The sequence below is a fragment of the Anabrus simplex genome, chromosome 3 (genome assembly GCF_040414725.1).
Source record: "Anabrus simplex isolate iqAnaSimp1 chromosome 3, ASM4041472v1, whole genome shotgun sequence".
Lineage (NCBI taxonomy): Eukaryota > Metazoa > Arthropoda > Insecta > Orthoptera > Tettigoniidae > Anabrus > Anabrus simplex.
This window is the reverse complement of record NC_090267.1, coordinates 470,852,817-470,877,409: the sequence shown is the minus strand read 5'-3', so window position 1 is coordinate 470,877,409 and position 24,593 is coordinate 470,852,817. Positions and strand designations below refer to the sequence as shown.

The 24,593-nt window shown below is 40.0% G+C and overlaps 1 protein-coding gene and 1 non-coding gene across 3 annotated transcripts in view; both read right to left on the bottom strand.

The window, feature by feature from the left end:
- Positions 1 to 24,593, bottom strand: part of LOC136867450 (sodium-coupled monocarboxylate transporter 1) — a 124,226-nt gene that overhangs the window by 18,132 nt on the left and 81,501 nt on the right. For both annotated transcript variants that reach the window (XM_067144656.2, XM_067144657.2), the window contains exons 8-11: positions 22,101 to 22,241; positions 12,489 to 12,600; positions 5,779 to 5,888; positions 2,792 to 2,975 (exon numbers count right to left, since the gene is read on the bottom strand). In XM_067144656.2, the coding sequence (XP_067000757.2) occupies positions 2,792 to 2,975; positions 5,779 to 5,888; positions 12,489 to 12,600; positions 22,101 to 22,241 (547 nt within the window). The remainder of the gene's footprint in view (positions 1 to 2,791; positions 2,976 to 5,778; positions 5,889 to 12,488; positions 12,601 to 22,100; positions 22,242 to 24,593) is intronic.
- On the bottom strand, positions 11,037 to 11,113 carry TRNAS-CGA (transfer RNA serine (anticodon CGA)). Its single transcript has one exon. It is a non-coding gene; the product is annotated as a tRNA-Ser (tRNA).

Genomic DNA, 24,593 nt, shown 5'->3' with positions numbered 1-24,593 from the left:
CGATTAAAAGCATTGCTATCATATGAAATACTGTATCAAATTAAAAACCACATATTTTCTCCCTTTTAACGAACAGTACTACGCTGCCGATCTAACAGCCCAATGTTCCAGAGCTGTAATGGCCAGGCCGCAGACAGCCGTAAGCCGTGGACGCTCTTTAATTTCGGGGGCAGGGAGTCATAAGGGGCGGAGAAGGCGAATATTATAGCGTCCTAGGGCAAAAACTATGCCCTCTTACTCATCTGTTTAATGGGAGTACCCGATGAGTTGCAAAATCAACTCATTACACTGCCGGTGGAAAATTCTATCTGATTTGGAGGCAAATTTTTCTTCCAAGCCAGAGGAGAAACCCCTTCTTCACTGCTAATTTGGAATAAAATGAATGCAGAATTTAATAAAAGTGAAAAGGAAGAAGATATTCTTAAGAAACGGCTCTTTTCAGGATTGAATTTAGAGTTATTTAGTGAATTGTGGTGGTGTAATTTGAAATAAGTTTAAATTGTAATTCTAGACCAGGTCATGCTGCTGCTACTACTACTACTACTACTACTACTACTACTAATAATAATAATAATAATACTATTATTATGTGAGCCTCTGCCTTAAGTGCGCACAAGGTTCTTTCAAAACAGCGCGTCAGAGTAGGGATCGAATAGCTGGAATATTATGATGAACCAGTGTGTTACGTACCAGCATGTTAAAAATTAAATAATTGAAAAAGAGGTTCAACCTATTCAGTACTTAAAAGAAAGAAATGCAGTAATCACATTCCTATTTAAATGGGACCGGTTTCGACCTTAGTCCAGGCCATCATCAGCCGTAAAACATGTACAATGTTTATGAATATTGGAGGTCAGTTTCACACTCTGATAGGCACAAAGACACGACACCACATTCTGTCATGTACAAAGTCACAACACTATCAACTAATATACGAAGATCAAAAATAACTTGAAGTCGCAGACGAATAGATTTGTAGTAGAAAGCCGCCAGCTCCTGGTGATCAGCGCGGCACATTCAAGGTCATGCGCTGCGGTCGAACGCCAAAGTAGAGTGGAGAATGTTTTGAAGGTCCAGAATTTGTCACGGTTGCGGGAAGTTAAGTACGTATATAAAAATATACGACGCAAATCAGAAAACGTTTTCCAAGAACTTAGCAGGAGTACAAGTACTCATTCAACTATACTGATTTGCGTCGTATATTTTTATATACGTACTTAACTTCCCGCAACCGTGACAAATTCTGGACCTTCAAAACATTCTCCACTCTACTTTGGCGTTCGACCGCAGCGCATGACCTTGAATGTGCCGCGCTGATCACCAGGAGCTGGCGGCTTTCTACTACAAATCTATTCGTCTGCGACTTCAAGTTATTTTTGATCTTCGTATATTAGTTGATAGTGTTGTGACTTTGTACATGACAGAATGTGGTGTCGTGTCTTTGTGCCTATCAGAGTGTGAAACTGACCTCCAATATTCATAAACATTGTACATGTTTTTACGGCTGATGATGACCTGGACTAAGATCGAAACCGGTCCCATTTAAATAGGAATGTGATTACTGCATTTCTTTCTTTTAAGTATTGAATAGGTTGAACCTCCTTTTCAATTATTTAATTTTTAACGTCAATAATTTCAATACGGAACAATGAAATTTTTATCTTTAAACGTACCAGCATATCAAACATTTGTGAACCAGACGAATGGCATGCTGAAGAAGAAGTATTTCTAACTCCCCAGCTATTTCCCTCCAATATTCAGTCAGGCTGTTATGGTCGGCACGCAGTATTAATCCCATCCATCGGAGCTGAGTGGCAGCATAAGGGACAAAGAACATCACAACAAACAGTGGTCAATGTGATGTTATTGTTGATCAATGTTATGCACTTTTGATATTGTAGGCCTTCACATTTAGTTTTCTTCTGACTCTTATCATAGTCGGTACGTTAAAACTGAATAAAAATAAATTATCGGATATGATATTCACTGCAACTTTCGTTATGTAGTACTTTTCGAAAGGACCAATAGCATACGAATTCAGAAATTAAATGTTAGGCGTCTTTCACTAAACTACCATTTCATTCAAGGTGAATAAAACTGTTTCTAGCTTAGACTGTGGTTTCTTATTCTCCGACTCCATATACCGAATTTCATTAAATTTCTTGACCCATTTTCTCGTGGCTCGGCAATGATACGGACTTAGCAACAAAAATAAAAAAATCATGAATATCTGTGTTATCATAGTAGGTACGGTAAACACGTATAAGACATAAAAATCGGGAATTTAATTCTATATAACTGTAGGTATGTAGTATTTACCAATAGGTCCACTAATAATGTAAATATTTGAGAATTACATTTTAGGCCTTCCCCTAAACTACCGTTTGACTCATCGTGAATAAAATGAGTTATAGCCTTGATTGTAGTGGCTCATCCCTCGACTTTACATACCGACTTTAATTAACTTCAGCCGTTTTCTCGTGATGCGTGTACAGACAGACAGACAGACAGACAGACAGACAGACAGACAGACAGACAGACAGACAGACAGACAGACAGACAGACAGACAGACAGACAGACAGACAGACAGACAGACAGACAGACAGACAGACAGACAGAGATTACGGAAAAGCATAAAGTGCATTTCGTTGGTACTGTGGACACGACCGATACAGAAATAGCAATCTTTTCAATTTCTGAGCAATGTACAGACAAAACTCTTATTTTATATATGCAGATAGATAGGCCTAAATAAAAAAAATAAAAAATTGTCATGCAATACATGCTGACCTGTATTATAGTACCAATCTTCTCGATGACATATACTAGTGCGCCCCCTGCGATGCCGAAGAATATCACCACAGATCTCATTAAAATATTTGACTCTCTCTCTGTTATTGGCCTTCTGATAAATATCTTGTAGAAGTCTTCCAGCGCTACCGCGGATAATGCATTTAGAACCGAAGATACTGTGCTGAAAGAAATACATACAAAATTATTATTACTTTTTATAAAGCCTTCCGGAATACTAACCACACTTTAGTCGTGAATGTTGAACTCCCCGAAAACCGCAATAAAGTAGTTAACGGGACGCCAACGGTACGAGAAATACCGAGGATTTAAGCGCGGAAAGCGGTATTGATATGCTCAGCATATGCTGATATGCTCACTTGATTAAGCATTTATACATAAATCTTATATGTACGCGAATTCTCTACTTACATCGTAGAATTAACCTGTTGACTGAGCGAGTTGGCGGTGCGATTAGGGGCGTGCAACTGTGAGGTGTCAACCGGGAGATAGTGAGTTGTTGCCGTCCTGAGGGTTCCTCCCGTGGTAGGCCATTGTCACACAAAGGAAATGCTGAGACTGTACCTTAATGAGGGCCACGATCGCTTCCTTCTCACTCGTAACCCTTTCCTATCCCATCCCCTCCGTAGGATCGCTCCGCACCGGTGCGAAGTTATACAAATCGTAAGGAAATTATATCAATCATAGTTTTTGAGACAAATTTTCTTATTATTCCATGAGTAAGACTTCCCGGTGAAGCTTAAATTTTATATTACCCTATTCTGCATCCATCTCCAGAAAAAACTGTGAAATTAATGAAATCGTAGCTTTTTTCCCCCTGAGAACTAGATGTCTCTGACAAAGAATTTACAGTTCACATCACATTACTAGTCAGAGAGAATGTTTGTATTTACATCTTGTACATACTTCCGTCATTGCATTGTTCATTTTAGTTCTCTGAAGTTATATACACTTGTATCAATTTCATCCACCCCTCTAAAGAAAGTGATATCAAGCTAATTCACCTATCAATATAACTGATATTAATTTCATTTAACCCAATCAAAAGTGTTTTCACGTCGGTGGCTGCAGAGTGGGCTACGTATAGTCCGATGGTTGTGCATTACGACCGACCAACTAAGCAGGGAAGGATTGGCCGCAGCTCTGCCGTGGCTCTATGCCTCTGCGTTCGGGAGACTGAGAGGGCCTGGTCGTTGGCTGTTCTGAGAACAGTTCTCCGTGGTTTTCCATTCTCCTACACTAAGGCGAATTTCGGGACAGTTCCTAGTACAGGCCACGGCCGCCAACCCTCTCACCTTCTCCGCACATCTCCATCACCGTAATAAACCTCCTACCGAGCTCGATAGCTGCAGTCGCTTAAGTGCGGCCAGTATCCAGTAATCGGGAGATAGTGGGTTCGAGTCCCACTGTCGGCAGCCCTGAAGATGGTTTTCCGTGGTTTCCCATTTTCACACCAGGCAAATGCTGGGGCTGTACCTTAATTAAGGCCACGGCCGCTTCCTTCCAATTCCTAGACCTTTCCTATCCCATCGTCGCCATAAGACATATCTGTGTCGGTGCGACGTAAAGCAAATAGCAAATAAAATAAAATAAAATAAACCTCCTGGTCTGAGAGACGGCGTCCGTTCTCAAATTAAATGTAGGACTTTCTCTTTGTAAATAAAATGTAATATATTGTGTCTTTAGATTTTTATACTTTCATTTCCCCTGGGGAAAAAGTTGAAATGGAAGGAATCACAAGTGGTTAACCTCGTTAACCTTCCTCTAAATTTATATAGGCCAAATAAGTGTTTCAACCATCTAAATTTCATTTCGTTCTTCCGCTTTAAAATTTCAAATACTTAGTCAACCGGTAGTCAACACTTTGTCGCATGGCCGGATGCCTATTTAGGGATCCTGTTCCCAAAAATTAATTTGGAGTGCTTGGATTTCGCCTCCATTTCACTGTGTACCTTCGGCCAGGTAAATTTTAACCATACTTTCTCCGCCTTCGGCCGAGTAATGTGGGCCATTTGCATTGTACGTCTTTTCCTACATTCGAGCTGTAGGTTAATTGTACAGCAGTGTACTACCGCTTTCTATTGTGATGATGATCGAAGTGCTCATGGGTGAGAACTCGGCCCAAACGTACGAATTGTACTCCGATGTAAAAATGAAACTCCCGGGGTTAGAAACCCTGTGTATTGTATATTTTGCGGAAGCTAAGGCTTCTGTTTTTTTGACTGCATACATTCCAGGAGGAGTTAACTTCCTCTGGCTAGTTTTTCAAGACCTGCGGGCAAAAGATATCGACTGTGTTACTCAGAGCGAATTGTATTTAATTCAATATGCAGTTGGTAATATTTCGAGCCTTCGAACTCCTCATGTTGTAAATTTTCTGGATAGATCTTTTCAAATTTCTAATGCGTCCCAGGTTTTGCTCAATAATTGACGGTACCTTCCCAACTGCAATTATTTCCAATTATTCCAATATAATGAAAGAAACGAAACAATTTAAATGTGATTTTGTCGGCAATAGTTAAATTCTGATCAGTCCTTGTCCAGCAATTCACCTTCCCTCTCTGCTTCGCGGAAATAAGTATATAACTACTATTTTTTATGTTGGTTCGTTCTGTCCTAATGGGATCAAGGGGCTCATCTTAACTCTTAGTTATGGTCTTCTGCTTATTCTTGGTCTAGTACGCTTTCATTTTCTATCTGTGTACCTGCTTCTTTCCATAGATCCTCTTAGTTCTGGTGGTTCCTGTATTTTATTTGCTTGTGAGGGACAGCGGTAAGACCCCCTGTAGTATGGCCTGTCGATACTGAGATCGGTTCTATGTGGTCTCCAATGGAATCTGCAGTTATAACTAAATATTTTCAAAGTAAAATTTCAGAGTTCCTCTTATAATACTTTTGTATAGTCAAGTGGCTGACATCGGATGTTATTTGTGAATAGCGTACGCAATTTAGCTGGCACCACATACCTGAGAGCTGCACTGAAGATTCCTCCCACGAAAATACCGGGAAGACCAGGATAATGACCGAGAGTCTTCATCACAAAAAGAGGTACGACTTGATCCTTTCCTTTAGCTACCTGAAACAGTGAATTACATTGCTGAGAGGTTTAATTTTATTAGTTATGAACAAAGGGGCAGAGCTTGTTGCAATTTAAGTGTACATTAAGTTGACTGCGCTGCAATGCACAAGTTGTTGGAAAGGAGATTGGCGCAATGTTAGTCGCAGAATGGGCATACTGAACGAGTGGTCGTGGGAGGAGGCACCACGCAGTGATCACTTTTCTTCAAGATGAAAGCACGGAACCTGTTGCCATTCACAGGACGGTTTATGTGTATCCTGAGAGAAAGTGATTTTCTTCACACAGCTGAGCAACTGTGCATTATGAGGGGCAGAATCCATCAGTACCGGACACTGTCCTTAATGCTTCTGCGGATAATCAACGGGACAGATGACTTCCTAGGCGACGGTGAATTGAACACTGAAGTAGTGGAATGGTTCAACGAGCAAGTCACCACTTTCTCTCTTAAGGGAACTGAGGAACTTACTTTAAACTTTGAGTAATGCATGAATAATCGTAACTTTGATGATTCTGTCAGAAAATACAGGTGTGGTGGCCGTAATGAAACAGTGCTCCCTATCTTGACCTATCTTCCTCATTCAACTACAAAGAATAGGAAAACTTATTATGACAGATCCTCGCATGTAGGTCAATAAATTTCTCGTGTAGGAACAAGGAAGGATGGGTGTAAAAACATGGTTCCGGAAGTGCATAATTAATTTTCATATATTTTATGTTGTTCATAATGAACAACAGTCGAATGCACACCAGATATTACCTGTAATCAAAGGTAACAGTCAAGGGGATTAATGTCATGGGAAGGTGGTGGCCAATCAACTCGTCCTGCTCTACCTATGCAGCGCTCAGTATAATATATATTAAGGTGTGTTTTTGAATCTTATGAGCGTTCCTAAGTAAACAGCAAGGAATCAGATGAGTCAGGGATGAAAGTGGTAGGATAAAAGGGTAAAATATTTGTTCTGTATTTTGTTTATTTTAATTTATTGATAGGAGCTAGATAGTGCCGTCACCCCTCACTTGCAAGGCCAGCGCACAGCGAGCCATCTGGTGACGAACGAGAGTACCACTTACAATAAACCAACGGTAAAGCATTCTTAATTCAAACCTCTGTTATTAGAGAGAAGTCTTCCTCGCGAACAGACGAGATTTTCTCTGCGAAACGTAAAAACTTCACCTTTGGCCCAATGGCTTATTATCATGTCTCCAATGACGGGACGTGAAGGCATCAATCTAAATAAATAGTGCAAGCTCACCCACCCCCGCTTCGCTTGTGTGGCTTTATATATTAAATATCTCCCTCGTATACTTCGTTATGCGACTCTCTATCTGGGGCCATCACAAATACACTTTCTTTGGAAGTAACACGTGACAGGGCCAGAGAGTTTACCACGAAAAAAACATTCAACGCTCAGGTCTCGACCAGTAACGTTTAGAGATTAGCCCTGTGCTTTTTTGAAGGTCATACTAAGACATATATTTACAGGAAACTGTAACCTTTTAAACTAAAATAGTAGGTCGGTGGTTATCATTGATGTTCAAGGAATCAGAACAGTTTCACCGGCTCCCCACACACAGCAGGTTCGTGCACTAAAAGTGTTTTAAACGATTTTATTATCATTCTTGTGCCATTGCATAATTGTAGGGTGTTTTACATGCGTAGCAATAATATAGGGGAACCTACCTTTAAAAAAATGCCTTTGCTGGCAGGACCTAGTGTTTTGGTTCGTTATGGGATCAAGGGGCTCATCTTAACTCTTCGTTATGGTCTTCTGCTTTTTCTTGGTCAAGTACGCTTTCATTTTCTATCTGTGTACCTGCTTCTTTCCATCCATCCACTTAGGTCTGGTGGTTCCTCTACTCTATTTGCTTGTGAGGGACAGTGCAGTAAAAGGACATTGCCCGTCTTATATGTGGCTGACCGTAAGTGCAGGCTCTGTAACCAATGAAACTATGTCTTCTGGTATAGGCTAGAACATTTTTGTTACTTTCATAGATCTGTCTCTGTCTTATCCTTGGCTTTGACAATATGAAAGTGACTGAGGTATGAGCGATGCTAGTAATGCCAATTCTTATGCAGCCAGTCTCTGCTATGAATGGCGTGAAAATTTTGATCATAGGGTCGGTTGGTGTATGCATTTCAGTGGACTTGGCAGACTGATATGTAATAACAACTCTGGCTCGGTGAGGAAAGCAACGGGAAACTATCTCACTCCTCATTTCTCTAGTGCGCCTCTTCAGTGATGCCTAGGCCATCTATGACAGCTGATGGCAGAGCTGTTGAGGATCCCACCAGCGGAATCGCTGACGGACTGAACATACATACATACCTTTAAAACAGTTTGTGGAAAGTAATCCCAGGAGGTGTCAGAGAATTAAAAAAATCAGATTGATAATGTACCACCTCTTCTACATCCAGGAAGGTATAAACTGAACGGTTAGAATGCTCAGCAATGGATTACGATTCTACCATAGATTACAAAATTATTAGAATTACGTGTTCTAATCCATTATGATATTGTTGCCCATGCCTGGTGCGATTTCTGAGCATACGATGTTCTCTATCAACAGAGGTTTCTCGATCTCGTTGGGACCTGTATCTTTCACAATCTTGAGATAATAGTTTCATTCCAGAGAAGTTTCATTATCTTCCAGCAAAGAGTGGTTTGCCCTTTTTGGGTAGTCTCTAAATGGTCTCCTCTCTCATCAATAACTTTTATTATTGCATAATACGCGTAGTCATTTAGTATTTGCCGTGTTGTATTCTATACTAGCACGTCGTCGAGGTATGATGTAATCGCAAATGAAATAAAACCAACGACTTGATCACTATCTACGTTATACTGCTCAGCACGGCCATTCACTGCAAGATACAAAACTCAATTATCCGATCTCGTTTTATACGCAGCGCCAGAGGTAAAATTCTAAACTATACGACTTGCTTGCTTGAGATAAATCGTGACTTTCAGTATCCTAGGCAACGCCATGCAGTAAAAGCACATTGCCGGTCTTGATGATGACTGACAGTAGGGCAGGCTCTGTGACCAACGCAACGCCGTGAATAGAAAGCAGAGTGCGCACCATATTCGTGGTTTCTATCGTAGCGATTGCGAAACAAGCAAGGTGACCGTTTAAATTAAATAATGAATATATATTTCCGTTGACTTTTCATGAAATTCAAGATTTTTCCTGTACTGCTCAGACGATTTGGAAGATTTTGGTACGAATAATACCTCTTCAACTCATTATGGTTTAAGAGCTTGAGTTTTGTGAACATACACGTTAGCGTTTTATATATGTATATATATACTAGTGATATCCGTCGTGAACTGCCACTCCTCAATAAATAAAAGGTGCTTTTTCATTCATTCCACTTTATGCAATTTTTATTAATATTTTTATTGATTATATTTGGTTGTTTTGTTATTGATATGTTTCTTATTACATTTAATTGTAATTTGACTTACAAAACAAAGAAATAATGACTGTAAATTGTTCTATTTTTAAGATTCCTATGTGTATTAATTTCACGAAACTATTTTTTTACACAAATGGCGATGTATTTGTATGATGCATGATGTTCATTGCACGCGAGTGGATTGTTTTTCCATCTGGTGCGGTAATGAACATATTCCTTAGCAAGAAGTTGCCTAGTTATATGAAATCGTCTCAATAGTACAGGAAACATCTTGCATTCCTTGAACAATTCGAGGGGGGGGGGGTGCGACGGGGTATATATAAAAATACTAGGCTAATATAAGCGGAATATCGATTTTGTCGTACAAGGACGAGAAAAAGCTCCCCCTTAACGCAAAATACAAAGCTCGGCAATACCTACGGTCCAGAAAACCATGTTTTAAGGCTCTAAAACCAACCGTTACGGAGATATTGTCACCACACTACCCCAGCTCCAGGAATCGGATAAAGAAATGAACTGCCTCAACCATGGCAACGCCAGCTCCAATATTCTACAGCAACGAGATTATGCATGTACGTTTGGCCATAGCTGCCTACGAAAATTCGTACACATATGATTTACCATCTGGAAAAGATTTACTGTTGTGAAAGACACTCATAGGACTCCTTTTGGCGGGGATGGATAGGGGGTGAAGTATAAAATTAATAGAAAACGACTTATATTATTTCAGATTCAATAGTTTTGGGGGTCGCCGAGGTGAATAGTCACACTCCAAATGTAATTTAAGTCCAAGATTAGCCCCATTGTCACGATGGTGAGAAGGGGCGGAAAAGAATGCGTCCAAAATGATGGAGATTACGGATAACAGTACTGTATGTTCCAGCATAGCTCTCCACCAAACTTGGTTCACATACGACTTACTATCTGAAACAAAAAACGACTGTGGGGACAAAAAACCCCTATCACCCAGATATTAATCTCGCACCCAAGGTCCCCGAGAGGAACTGTGACAAACTGGATGCCTTTAAATCATAGTTCACCCCAGTCAGAATGGGTTCTTCATCAATTGGTAGCACTTGTATGACCGAGCTTGGCATGGGCTATTGCGTTGTGTTGAATGTAATCTGCAGTAGTGAGTGCTCCAAAAAATAGCCAGATAGGTTAGGAGGGGAGAACTTGAGGAGGGGGATATGAAAATCCGTGATTCGGCTTAATTTCCGACCTGTGATTGAGCGTCCGCGAATATTTGACCGATGCTTGGTTTGGTGGGATTTGACGTTCTTATGGAAGTAATGATTCACGTTTGTTTTAACGCATAAGGCATGTATAATGCACGGGGGTAGTTACGGTTAAGTGGTACTTGATACCAATGGTACTACATAAACATTGTCTACAAAGAAGTTTAATAAGTGAGAAATAAATTCACCCTTCATATGGGTGGGGATAGAAGGTAGGGAGACGAATTTCCACATGCAAGAGTTCTTGCACGGGTATTCTAGTTAAACGAATTACATGAAATAAATATATTTCCGTTGATTTTTTCAAGAAATGAAAGATTTTTCCTGTACTATTGAGACGATTTAGAAGATCTTGGTACAAACCAGGCCGTTTAACTCTCTCCCGATTTTGTGAAACATACAAGTTAGCGAAACAGACTTTCAATGTATTAGGTCGTGTTACGTACATGTAGTACGTGTTGAAGAGATGTTAAGTACAGAACAAAAATGGCCAGCCGGACACCAGTGGGATCCGAACCCACAACCTCCCGATTTCGCGTCGGTTGCTCTACCAATTGAGCTATGGTGGCCTAGGCCATCTTTGTTTTGTCTGAAAGGGTCTGATCTACAGGTCTGGCACTGCTGCTAGCACACTGTAGAGTGCGTTTAAGTCGCCCGTTGTGGGGCATGTGAATATTGAATTTCCACGACCGCATTTTTGTTCTGTACTTAACATCTCTGCCGCCTCTGTGGTGTAGTGGTTAGCGTGATTAGCTGCCACCCCCGGAGGCCCGGGTTCGATTCCCGGCTCTGCCACGAAATTTGAAAAGTGGTACGAGGGCTGGAACGGGGTCCACTCAGCCTCGGGAGGTCAACTGAGTAGAGGTGGGTTCGATTCCCACCTCAGCCATCCTGGAAGTGGTTTTCCGTGGTTTCCCACTTCTCCTCCAGGCGAATGCCGGGATGGTACCTAACTTAAGGCCACGGCCGCTTCCTTCCCTCTTCCTTGCCTATCCCTTCCAATCTTCCCATCCCTCCACAAGGCCCCTGTTCAGCATAGCAGGTGAGGCCGCCTGGGCGAGGTACTGGTCATACACCCCAGTTGTATCCCCGACCAAGAGTCTGAAGCTCCAGGACACTGCCCTTGAGGCGGTAGAGGTGGGATCCCTCGCTAAGTTCGAGGGAAAAACCGAACCTGGAGGGTAAACAGATGATGATGATGATGATGATGACTTAACATCTCTTCAACACGTACTACATGTAGGTAATACGACCTAATACGTTGAAAGTCTGTTTCGATTATAATGCGGCCGTGAAAATTCAATATTCATACAAGTTAGTGTTTCATATATATTCCTCTTCAATGCGTGTAATTGAAGTTCACAGTCATGTCCCCATACAGTAGTGTCAACCTCCACTAACTGTCCTCTGGAAACTGGCGTACTGAGAGGACCGACCTTTGAACTCGATACAGAGGCTCTTGCCAAAACCAAAGTGAAAGGCAGCAGTGGCCGACTTTGACAATAAGGAAAACTATGGTGTTACAGCCCTGATGAGCCTTAGATTACACAGCGACCTCTGCTCAGCCGGGACCCCTGCAGATTGCGAATTGACACGTGGTCAGCACGACAATCTTCTTGGCCGTTATTCTTCGCTTTCTAGAACGGGGCTGTCATATCCTCAATTGTAATCACGTAGGATACCTGACTTTCAATCCAGTCCTCAGATCCAGGTGAAAATTCCCGACTTGGATGGTAATACAATCCGACGCCTCTGGGTAAGTGGCAAACCCGTTACCCTTAATCAGCGGGGCCGGCATCAATTTTCACAACGCTGTCAGATAATATACAGTGTCCGACAATGTAAGAAGCAACCAGGATCTTGACAAGAGGGTGATTAAGGAAGAAAATTTCAATAAATAATAATAAACCAAAAACTTCTCTTATATAAGAAACTAATCATTACCTTTGTCGTAATAGGATCACAGTCGTGGAATTCTGCGTAGATCAGGAGACCAAAGTAGGAGCAGGTAACGCAGAAAAGTACTGATCCTACGCAGCTGGTGATTAATGCTGCTCTGTAAGCCCAAGAAATAGCACGTTAAAATATCTAAACATTGAAATAAAACGTATTCCAAACTGATATACTACAGTATAATAAGAAAATTCTTATCATTTGAAATGAAGCCTTAAAGATGGAAGATAAATCGCTTATCTATATTGTATCAGGAAATTAGTTAACAATAAGCCACGAACAGTTATTTTGGAGAATTAATATATCTCAATCAAAGCGCACATTGGGTGTAGACTTGGAGCTGGGTACAGAGAGAGGTAATAACTACAATGAGTTCAGATTTTTATAAACTGAATTTATTGACATAAGGTTCACCTTACAATTTTGCTGGTTTCAGTGACGTTGTCTCCATAGTTCCTCCTTGCGACCCAACCATGGAAATACGATTACTCGTGTTCAGCAACCAACGCATGCAACCGATATCCCTTATTTGCAGCAGCCCAAACATGAAAACACGATTCTTTGTAAGCCGCAATGAGTCGCCGTTGATTCTTGAAGGTCCCGACGCGGGGTAACCAATCACTGACTAAGTTACGCGATTGTTCAAATTTAATTATCCCCGAAATATCGGAATGATTCACATAAACCACAGCACACTGTGAATAATAATTATTGACTCGGTTTTAACTTACAACCCAAACGTAAAGTTAGAAAAATAAGTCATACTTGTGAAACTTGTTGTGGCTTTCCATAGGAATATTAAAATAATAATGTTTGACTTCTATCACTTGCATAGAGTTCTTTTGCCAAATTAATGTTTACACTGTTCATTGGAATTCATCACGACACACTTTATTCCTATTTACGTCGAGAAATAAAACGTCTGTTGGAATAGCTGTACTCTTAGAATTCTAAAGGAACTGAATGTTTGTAGCCACCTGCTAAAAGCACAGTTCACGTGGAAATTTCGCTTGCATTTCATGAAAGTCTACGAGTGCACTTGTGTTGTGTAAATCACTAGGAAAAATCACTATCATTCCTAACTACTGCATTATATGCGAAGCTATTTTTATATTTTATTATATATAATTCACAATTTTATAATTGGGTTTGTGAGCTTTTTCGATACAATGTACATGGAAGAAGTACTATTTAGTACATTCGCACATATGCTTCACACATATCGGAACGTATTTACATTGTTGACAAATAAACGTGACAGATATTTATGAGATATTTACTATATATAAATGATCAAAATTATTAGTGGACGATTTTCATTAGTCCTCTGTATATGGTGGATGGTTCATGCCAATAAACTTCTTTACTATGTGGTAAGTGGCCAGGATTGCTGCTTTTTGTAATTCTCTGTAAGTGAGAGGGTGGAGATTAAGAGCTTCAATGCTCCTGTGTAGTGTCTTTGGTATAATACCATTGCATCCAATCACTACTGCAATTATAATAACATTGTTGAGTTTTCACATGGTTTTTATCTCTGTGGCCAGATCTGTGTATTTGGAAATCTTCTCTGTATGTGTTGATTGGAGATTGCAAATATTAGGGCAAGCTATGTCAATTATGAAGCAGATTTTCTTGTTTTACCTACAAAAGTTATATCTGGTCTATTTCAGGTAATAGTTTTATCAGTAATGATACTTCTATCACAGTAAACTTTGAAATTTTCACTTTCCCGGACTGATTGGGGTTTGTACTTCCAACATGGTTACTTTGTTGGGCTAATTTCTGGTGAAAGAATTTTTCAATTTGGTCATATCTGTACTTGTAGTTTGTGTCTGCCATTAATTGACAACCTGAGGTAATAATAATAATAATAATTTCGTGTGGCTATTTCCAGCCGGGTGCAGCCCTTGTAAGGCAGACCTTCCGATGAGGGTGGGCGGCATCTGCTATGTGTAGGTATCTGCGTGTTATTGTGGTGGAGGATAGTGTTATGTGTGGTGTGTGAGCTGCAGGGATGTTGGGGACAGCACAAACACCCAGCCCCCAAGCCATCGGAATTAACCAATGAAGGTTAAAATCCCCGACCCGGCTGGGAATCGAACCCGGGACCTTCTGAACCGAAGGCCAGTACGCTGACCATTTAGCCAACGAGTCCGACAACCTGAGGTTATGTACTGGATGATTTTTGGAGATGAATTACATCGTCGACAGAGATCTGCACAGATATGCTTTCTGTAGTTCCTTGAGGCAATGACTTGATCTTGTACGGCGAACATGAAGCCCTCTGTTTCTGGGTATATATCCGAGTGTGTCAGCCACTCATGCGACGCTTGTTTGTCGATATATGGCTGATTTAACTCATTTGGATACCGTCCATAAAGAGGTTTCTTTTTCCAGAGAACGATCTTTTCCTAATTTGTGGAGAATGACATTGTAAGTGAAGCCGGGGTGTTCAGATTGAGGGGTGTAAAACCGTTATATGCTACAACCATTGCACTATGTAGGACCGAGGTTTCTGATTTATGTTTGAAGTAGCACTTTAGTGATGTAATTTGTACATTGTGTAATTTCTCAAGGTCTATTCGAACGAGGCAGAGTGAGTCTTTCTGAGGCTGATTTTGGATGATGCATGTTGTGTTTTATCAGTAACACATTCACTTTCGTTTGAAGATCCTTCAACTCAGTTGTAGTCCACTTTATGACTCCAAATGAGTATGTGAGAACAGGTATAGCAAACGTGTTGATGGCCTTAACGATGCTTTTCTCTGTGAGCTTAGAACGCATGATTCGACTTACTCGTTCAATATATGTCAGTCTCAATGCCTGTTTTGTGTCCTTGTGTTGAATCCTTGCTGATTAGTTATATGTAAGATATCGATATGTCTCATTTGTTGTCAGTGGTGAGATATCTGTAACTTCAGAGTCGATGCCCTTTGTCGAGAAAGAGCCCCTCCTAATTGTCTGAGTAGCACATTTATCAAGTCCAAATTTCATGCAGATGTCTGTGGAGAAATTGTGGGTAATTGAAACAAGGTATTCAAGTTGTCTTTGTTATGCAGCATACAGTTTCAGATCATCCATATACAGCAGATGTGAAATTTTGTAGATTGTTCTTTGCTTATTTTTTATAGTGAATCCATATGTTGTTGAACTCAGTAAGTATGATAGTGGGTTCAGAGCAAGACAAAACCATAGCGGACTGAGGGAATCACCTTGGAAAATGCCTCTTTTAATTGGTATGAGGTCAGTTATCACACACAATTCTCCATTGTAGAGGTTAATAGTAGTTTTCCAAGTCTGCATGGTAGTTGCTAGGAATGTCACTATTTTCGGGTCAACTTTATATACTCTAAGGACCTCAACAAGCCAAGAATGTGGCACTGAGTCAAATGTCTTTCTGTATAAACAGGTTATCCGTGAGCTAGTTGTTTCTCTCATCGATATCCAACTTCGCTGGTGAGTTCCAGATTTCAGGGCAATCTAATTTGAAATCCTTGAATTTGTCATGTACTCCAGGCATTCCTTTACAGACAAGCGCATAAAAATTATTATTAGCATAACGGCTTTATGAATATACTACTCACCGGTTCTTCGAAAAATAGTAAGCCAAGTTGTTGTTTGCAATCAATACTACCCCTTCTACTAGGTGGGCCGATTATGAGTTTCCCGGGCACGTATCGTAAGTTACATTCTCTCTACTGGCTGCACGCATGGTTGGACGGAAAATGAGTCGGTTGTTTTTGAAAACCCCTAAGCCAAGAATTATAAATGTGTAGGAAAACCAGAGGTAAGGTACTAGTGTGTTCTGCCCGAAGGCATGTCCGAACCTCCGCAGAGGTGTACCTGAGCCGGAGTTTACGTACGGTAGGGCGACCAGTTCCTTTCCGCTCCTCCATTCCCTTACCCCCCACCAACAGCGCGTGGCGACCCATCCACTTCTCGACCATGCCCAATGTTGCTTAACTTCGGAGATCTGACGGGATCCGGTGTTTCAACACAGCTACGGCCGTTGGCGGAAAACCAGAAAAGCTGAACAAATAATTACGTAGAGAATGTTTAATTTTTTTTTTGTTTCTGAAAATTAGATCATATTTAAGCATGCCGTAGTGCTATATAATTTACTTGTATCAATACTCTAATCGTCGTTAGACTTCCAAAACTTGTCTCTTTTACTTAAAAAATGAAATAATGGCGGTTTGAGTATCTCAACGTACTCTTGTAACAAATCTGTTACCTATTTCATGACTAAACTTGTTCTTTCCAGGATGTAATCGAAAACAGCGTGTTTATGGATGTGGTAATTTGGCAAGGCAAGATAAACGAACATTCATGCAGTTCTTTACGCCAACTGTTCCAAAATAGACCGAGATAAATTCGGGACCGTGCGGAGAAATGTGAATGATTTTTCATTCAATAAAGATGCTATCTAGGGTACTTCAGATTATAATGAAGACCATGAGGAATTACATCATCCCGCTGATGAATATGATGACCTGAGGATTTAAACTGTTGTGTTAAGTTCGATTTAATGTTAAGAAATTTCCTTAGCAAAGGAAAAACCATTATGGTGTCACTAAGAAACGCGTGATTGATATTAAAAATCAAGTTTGAGTATCAGAAAGCTATTTTTTAATATATTACAGTTTTATGGTAATGATAATCGTATTTCAAGTTTATGATTTGTGCTTACAGTAATGTGCATAATTATAATATTATCTCCAATCTAAATTATTATTTAATTTTAAAAATTCTATCACTCCACTGTACAATTCCAAAACGTTCTACATCCAACCAAAAATATTTAATAACTTCGCCAATAACGAGCCTTGACTTTCATAATTGTGACTACAATAAGTGTGTGATCACCAAGCTATATAAAGGTTGTCCACTTCCATCAAAAGGAAATGAGTTATCACTTTTCCGCGATTTTTACAGAATAGTTTATTAAGGATTTATGCTGTTTTGGAGATGGAATCTTCAAATGTTTCGAAGCTTATGAATCATATTTTATTATAACATACACACAAAAGTCAGGTTCAGGATATTAGTTGGACAATTTTTAAAATAATATTTTGAATTACATTATTTATCTAATTAACAAATAATTTCTAAAAGCTAAAGAACAATGTTTTTCGAAATAAAATACCGGAGAAATGATTCTGAAATGAACAACAATTTTAACCAATATATGTGTCAGTGACATCCCAGTCATACACGGTTTTCCAAAATATTTGAATTTCCTCTCCATAGGGTATAGATTGCACCCGCCCCCTACCCATTTGGGTCTCCAGTGATAATATCCACAGGGTCGAATCTGGGTTATGAATTATAGGGCATAATAAATACAACCTAACGGCTTAAACGGTAGGAGAATACAGGTGTTATCTAACTAAAAACGATTGAGAACATTATTTAAAATATATCAATGAAATATATAAATAAAAATATATAAATAAGAGACACAAACGCCGGAACGTTTTTGCTATTTTCATTGAAAACTCCATTCACAAGACCGGCACTCTGAAACAGGTCACTGATGCTTTGTCCCAATGTCAGGTAGTGATCGCTGCAGTTCGGGAATCAATATACACGGACAAACATGAAGAAGATAATGTAGCTCTACTAGATGTACGAAGGAAGATGGCGCTAGCGTATCTTTCTAAAACATCTGGTTCAACACCCAAACGCAGAGGCCCCCAAAGCATCAAACACCTAGGAGGCAGAGTAAGCACTGAAGTCAGATCCCGTTCAGGAAATCATTTCCCTACACCGATTGCATCTCAGAGAAGATGCGGACATTGGAAGAAGACGACAAGGGTTTGTGTACGTTGCGATGTGCCTCTGCACGATAAATGCTTTGTTCTATATCATACCCGATGAACGTTAGCCGCCATAAATTTGAGTGCCTAACTCATGTTGCACATTTCACTGGAGGCGAAGGTTTATTTCTTGTGGCAGAATTCCGCTTTATGACGAATTTTTCTGCGATGCTGTGAAAATACTATCTCGATATTTTGTTCATCCTATGGTTAAAATATTCGTCACTGAATAGATGTAGAGTCATAAAATTTGTAAATATGTTGTTAAGTAATAAATGAGTGCATATGAATGCACAGTGACTGTTATTTTGCATAATTAAAATAGTGTAACCTGCAATTGTAAGTTGCCAATGTCACAAAATTGGGGCGCCCCTTTCTCGCTTATTCTTTCCCCAAACATTTAAATAAAATCAATTATAGGGTAAAATTCAGTTTGAATTAATTTTGGTAGGTAATGGGTTAATAAGCCTGAAGTTGTAGCTCAGAAGGCCATCAATAAACTGGCTTGCTTTAACCATACCATAATTTTCCTAGAATTGAAAAAATTGTCCCATAGGGCAGACTCTGACGACTTTGTATGCAGGATTTGTATGCAGAAATAGTTCGGTTTATAAATCCTGGAACTTGGCAAATTTTCTCAGTGTCGTTATATCCCTTGTATTCTTCAGACTTACGAGATTACCGCATACAATGGTGCAGCTATGTTGCAGCTTTCATTTTCTCACATAACATAACAAAGACTAAATTAGTGACTTCACGGTTTTCATAAAATAACCGATTGAAATAGAGTCCACCCTTTACCACTATAATATCAATAATTTTTTCATTAGCTAAAGATATTTAAAAAAGTATCACTTATGTACTTACCCGTATCTCTCAAGGAGATATTTCCTTCAGTTTTCTGTACTCATTTGGCTTTGCATGGACAACCGGAGGGAACTCCTCATTGCTGGGAAAGACGTTCCTTAGGTGAATATCCCATGCAATGGCGGATGTTTTCAAGAACTTCTTCTGTGATTATTGTTCGCTTCTTATAATAAACAAATCCGTTTCCTGAAATTTGTAAAATAATGGACAAAACACAGTCCAATTTGAAGCTCGATAATCAAGATGTTCTTTTGAATATATCATCAGAGTGCGAGTCGATTTTGTACACACCAACGAATCGTAAATAAACAATAGTTGTGGAATATAATACTAGCTTTCCTAGCATACTACTGTACACATCCTGCCTGATGACATATTCACCGTTGTCACGAAACTCCTGGTTCCTAAGTTGACCGCCATGGCCTTGAGCGATATCGCAGCTGGATTAGATTTCACACGCTCACGGCCAGTGAGTACTATTTCTGCATGAACTCTGCTAATGTGCAAGTACTTGAATTTGAAATCACCTGTACAACATTGCGCGTCATGTTAAATATTCCAGTCCCACTGAAAGTTCAATCAATCAATCAATCAATCAATCAATCAATCAATCAATCAATCAATCAATCAATCAATCAATCAATCAATCAATGATCTGCATTTAGGGCTGTCACGCAGCTGGTGTATCCACTATCAGTTGTTTAACTAGTCTTTTCTTAATGATTTCAAAGAACGTGGAAATTTATTGAACATTTCTCTTGATAAATTATTCCATTCCGTAATTCCTCTTCCAATAAGTGAACACTTTCCGAAATTTTCCCCTTGAATTTCAACTTCCTATTATGATTTTCTGTTACTTGTAAAGCTCCACTCAAGCTTATTCTTCAAATACTGTAATGCCAGTCCACGCCATCTCAGAACGTACTGATTACCGGGCGAGTTGGCGTGCGCTTAGGGGCGCGGAATTCTCAACTAGCACCCGGGAGATAGTGGGTTAGAACCCCAATGTTGGCAGCCCTACAGATGGTTTTCTGTGGTTTTCCATATTTACAACAGATTGTAGGCTGGCGCTGTAGCCAAATTAAGGGCATGGATGCTTCCTTCCCACTCGTAGGCCTTTCCTATCCCATCATCGCCATAAGACCTATCTGCAGCGATGTCAAGCTAATGTAAAATTATTCTGAAAACATTTGCTTAGTCTACTTACTCCAAAGTCTTCCCATCCCACAGCCCGCAACATCTTCGTAACACTATTCTTTTGCCAAAAATCACCCAGAATAAATCATTCAGCTTTCCTTTGTGTCTTTTCCAGTTCTTGCGTCAGTTAATTCCGGTGTGGGACCAATCTACCGGAACCGTATTTTAATTGGGGTTTTACCAGAGAATCAATAGCCCTCTCCCTTTCACCTACGACAAGCAGTATATACTGTCATAATGCAGAGATTTATTACTTTTATTTACAACTTCGTTGACGTGATTAACCCATTGAAGTTCTTTTTTTATATTTACATCTAGGTACACCAAGTGATTGGGCAGAGAAGAATGGCGAAGTATGGCTCTTCAGGTATTTCGCTGAATTATGTCAGTCAGGACGCTTCTACCATGATCAAAACTAATAAGAAATAGCCTTAAAATCCCATAGAGGTATTTCAACATATTGATTAAAACAGTGATATTTCCTCTTGGTAAAGCATACAACGTGACTTTTCATGCCGTTTACCATCATACCATTGTCTGCCGTCCATCGGACAACATTATCCAGGTTTTTCTTCAGTCGCTATCAAGCTTATAACGTATGTAATAAATACTCTATACGTTATAACATCATTAACAAGAAGCCCTTTCTGTGGTTACAGATCGCGATAAGCTACTTAACCAGAAATGTCATCAAAACCTTGAACTCTGTGTTAGATTGGTGTGCCAAATGACTGCTTCCATTTAAACACCCAACGTGTTCTCGAGGTTCCTTTTCCGCACGAAACGAACTTCGTGACATTGGTTATATTTCTCACTGTATAAAAATCAGTCGACATCATCTACTAGCATATTAACAATTCGACATCGGATGCCGACTTGTACTACTACAATCAATAAGTTCGTGGATTGACGCCTTCAGTGTAGGCAACACAACGTACATTCTTATACTAGAGTCAAAAACTTCTTGGACTGGCGCTCACAGTGTAGGCAACACAACGTACATTCTTGTACTACGGTTAATAACTACTTGGACTGGCGCTCACTGTGTAGGCAACACAACGTACATTCTTGTACTACGGTCAGCAACTACTTGTACTGGCGCTTACAGTGTAGGCAGCACATTGTGCACCTATGTACGTACTGCAATCAATAAGTTCGTGGACTGACGCCTGCAGTGTAGGCAACACAACGTACATTCTTTTACTACAGTCATAACATATTGGACTGGCACTTACAGTGTAGGCAACACAGTGTACACCTATGCGCGTACTACAGTCAATATGTTCGTGGACTGGCACTAACTGTTCAAGGATTACATAGTACATGACCTATCTTTTCGTACCTTTTTCTTGTCGTGGTAATCCGGGTGAATTCGACTTGGTGATTTCAAACATTTCGCTAGCTGATTTGCATAAATTTTGACAGAACTGGAAATTTGCCCTAGGCTCGAACTACGACCTTTTCAAGTTCTGCCGCTGACATTCAAGTATTCTTCAAAACGGGTACTGTTTGCACGCAACTGCCTCTTGCTGGGACTAGCGAAGAACTGTCACGGCAACATCATGTAGTGCAAACTCTCCGCTGCAGTGCAACACAATTACAGTAGACGACCCTTGCACAAACTCGACTTTGTATATTAGAATGTAGAAGTTACCCGGTTGGTGAATTGGAACCCTTCTGATGGGTAATAACATAATGTATACAGATAGTAGATACTCACATCTTTGCAGTTCCCAGCGAAGGAATACTGATGTACCTTTGCAGCATGCCCTGGTAGAAGGTATGCTGATTTAGATGACTGCAGAAGATGCCAATCGTGAGGGACCAGAATGTGTAATAAATTGTTGGATTTAGGTCAAAACTGCAAAAGATTGAACAAGTCTCGGATATTCATATCATTCATGGTTCCCTATACATGCATGAATCACCATTATACTAATACATGTGCAGAGATGTGTTAGTTCATATTTACGTCCACATGAGGTTAGCACCAGCTGGATAAAGAAATGTACCACATTCTCCCTAAAATGTTTGGTATGAATAGAGTACATATTATACCTCACAAACTAAATATCGTTAAGTTTGTAACTTATACCATGTTCACACTAAGTGCCTCAATTGTAAAAGCAAATGAAGGATATTCTCAAGAGAAAACAATGTCTACTAATCACATTGTTAACGTAATGCGGAAGGAAATATTTTACCGTTCACACTGCATATTAATGACTAATTCTGGAGAAGGAAAACGCGGCATATCTACTTATACGGAAGAGTAAACGAATGGAGTAGTTTAATGAGGAACTGGAAGAAATACTTATCTGAATAAATGCAACGTAACTCATTGGTACATATATGTGAACTGCTTCCTAATGTGTAGTATGCATTGAAGGAACATCTATCGTACATAAATAAAGGATGAATAAACAAGCTTATGAAATCTAACTTAAAATTAAACACACTAAAACATAATCTGTAAATTCTACTTCACCCAAACATCTGTAAATTTTGGATAGTATATTCTGAATATATTCCAGACAGGTTTCCGTAGTCCGTTTCATTTCAAACTTGTTTTTAGAGCTGATGTGCAGATCATTGGTAATGAGTAGTTAAAACCGTTTCGCTGTACTACTAAAGTAGAAGGAAAGGCATCCAGTTAGTTTATCTGAAAACTGCCTCCCTAGTTTCATACACTCAACGTTTTGTGTACAATGAATCATGAACAATTTTTCGTGTACGTATGTGACCAACTAAGATTTTCCACGATATGTTCAACACTATTGTGGCTATTCCATCTCGTAAAGATTGAGATAATGGTAATCTCTTCCGAAACAGTTCAACGAATTTCCCAATAACCCCGCGAGACCACAATATAAAGGGGATGTTGAGGGAACAGATTGCCTACAATTCATCGCTAGACTTCTAGCAGAGGGGGCAGGCATTTAGTTTCATTACAGTAGGCCTAAATGACTAGTTAAGATTTAATCAAAGCTGCTGTAAAAAATTATGTCACCCGACGAGTTGGCGTGCGGTTAGGGGCGCGCAGCTGTGAGCTTGTATTCGGGAGATAGTGGGTTCTAATACCACTGTCGGCAACACTGAAGATGGTTTACCGTGGTTTCCCATTTTCACACCAGGCAAATGCTGGGGATTTACCCTAATTAAGGCCAGGTCCTTTCCTATCCCATCGTCGCCATAAAACCTATCTAAGTCGGTGCGACGTAAAGCAACTGGAGAAAAAATTATATCCATTATTCTCGACACTAACATATAGTCGGAGTAGAAAGCCTCAAAACACTTGTTGTATCTCCACCTCTGAAATATCACCTATAAATAGGCTGATTTCATTCTCCAGGACTTTGAAGGAGCGTGGATTATTTTCGCGCAGTTTACTTAGTTTAATGTTCGCCAGAAAGAAAAATCACGGACACTTAAATAGGAGAGAAGTATCTCAGCTGGCCACATAACGGGTGGTCCACCAGCCCCTTGCGATCCAGTTTCATGCATCCCTTCACATTAACTACAATTCTGAAAGACATCGGTCCATTTCCGTAAATCGGGATAATATAACGAGAGGTGTGCTTAGGGGCTGGAAGACAGCAGGAATCGTAAGCGCCACTATTCTTTCATTACGCGTACCTCGAATGAACCAGTGAAACGAGTACAGATGCGCAGAACATGTACTTTAAAACAAGATGTGGACGCACAGACCGGGAGCACGGTACTGTATAGGCTGGGAAGTGGGCGCCGTAGGTCAAGTGTCGCATTAGCTCACATGGCAAGTGGGCGGAGAGATAAGTGGTAGTGGACAGTGCTCGAGGTAGGAGGATCGAATCTCACGTAAGAAATTTCTTTAACAGCCAGTTGCCTGGGATTTGGTAGGGTTGAATACTTGATAGCTTCCAAAGACTGATTTGTTTATTTTATCCTGTTAAAAAGACTGTATGTATCGTTGCACGCGGTATGGTGCTGGGTTGGACGAGGATGAGGATATGATGGCCTGTGCCCAGTCAGCTACGTCGTACATTTTTCAAGCTTCGCAGACCACAGGTAGGGCAAATTATGCCGAATTGGAACGATAACAACATGCGATGGCAGGTAAGTATGTAACTGGGCGAAATCCCCTCCCTCGAAGCAATTCACAACACAAAGTTTATTCACTGCCTCGAGATGAAATCCAGCGAGGAATATGTGGATGTATTACTTGTCTATGGAG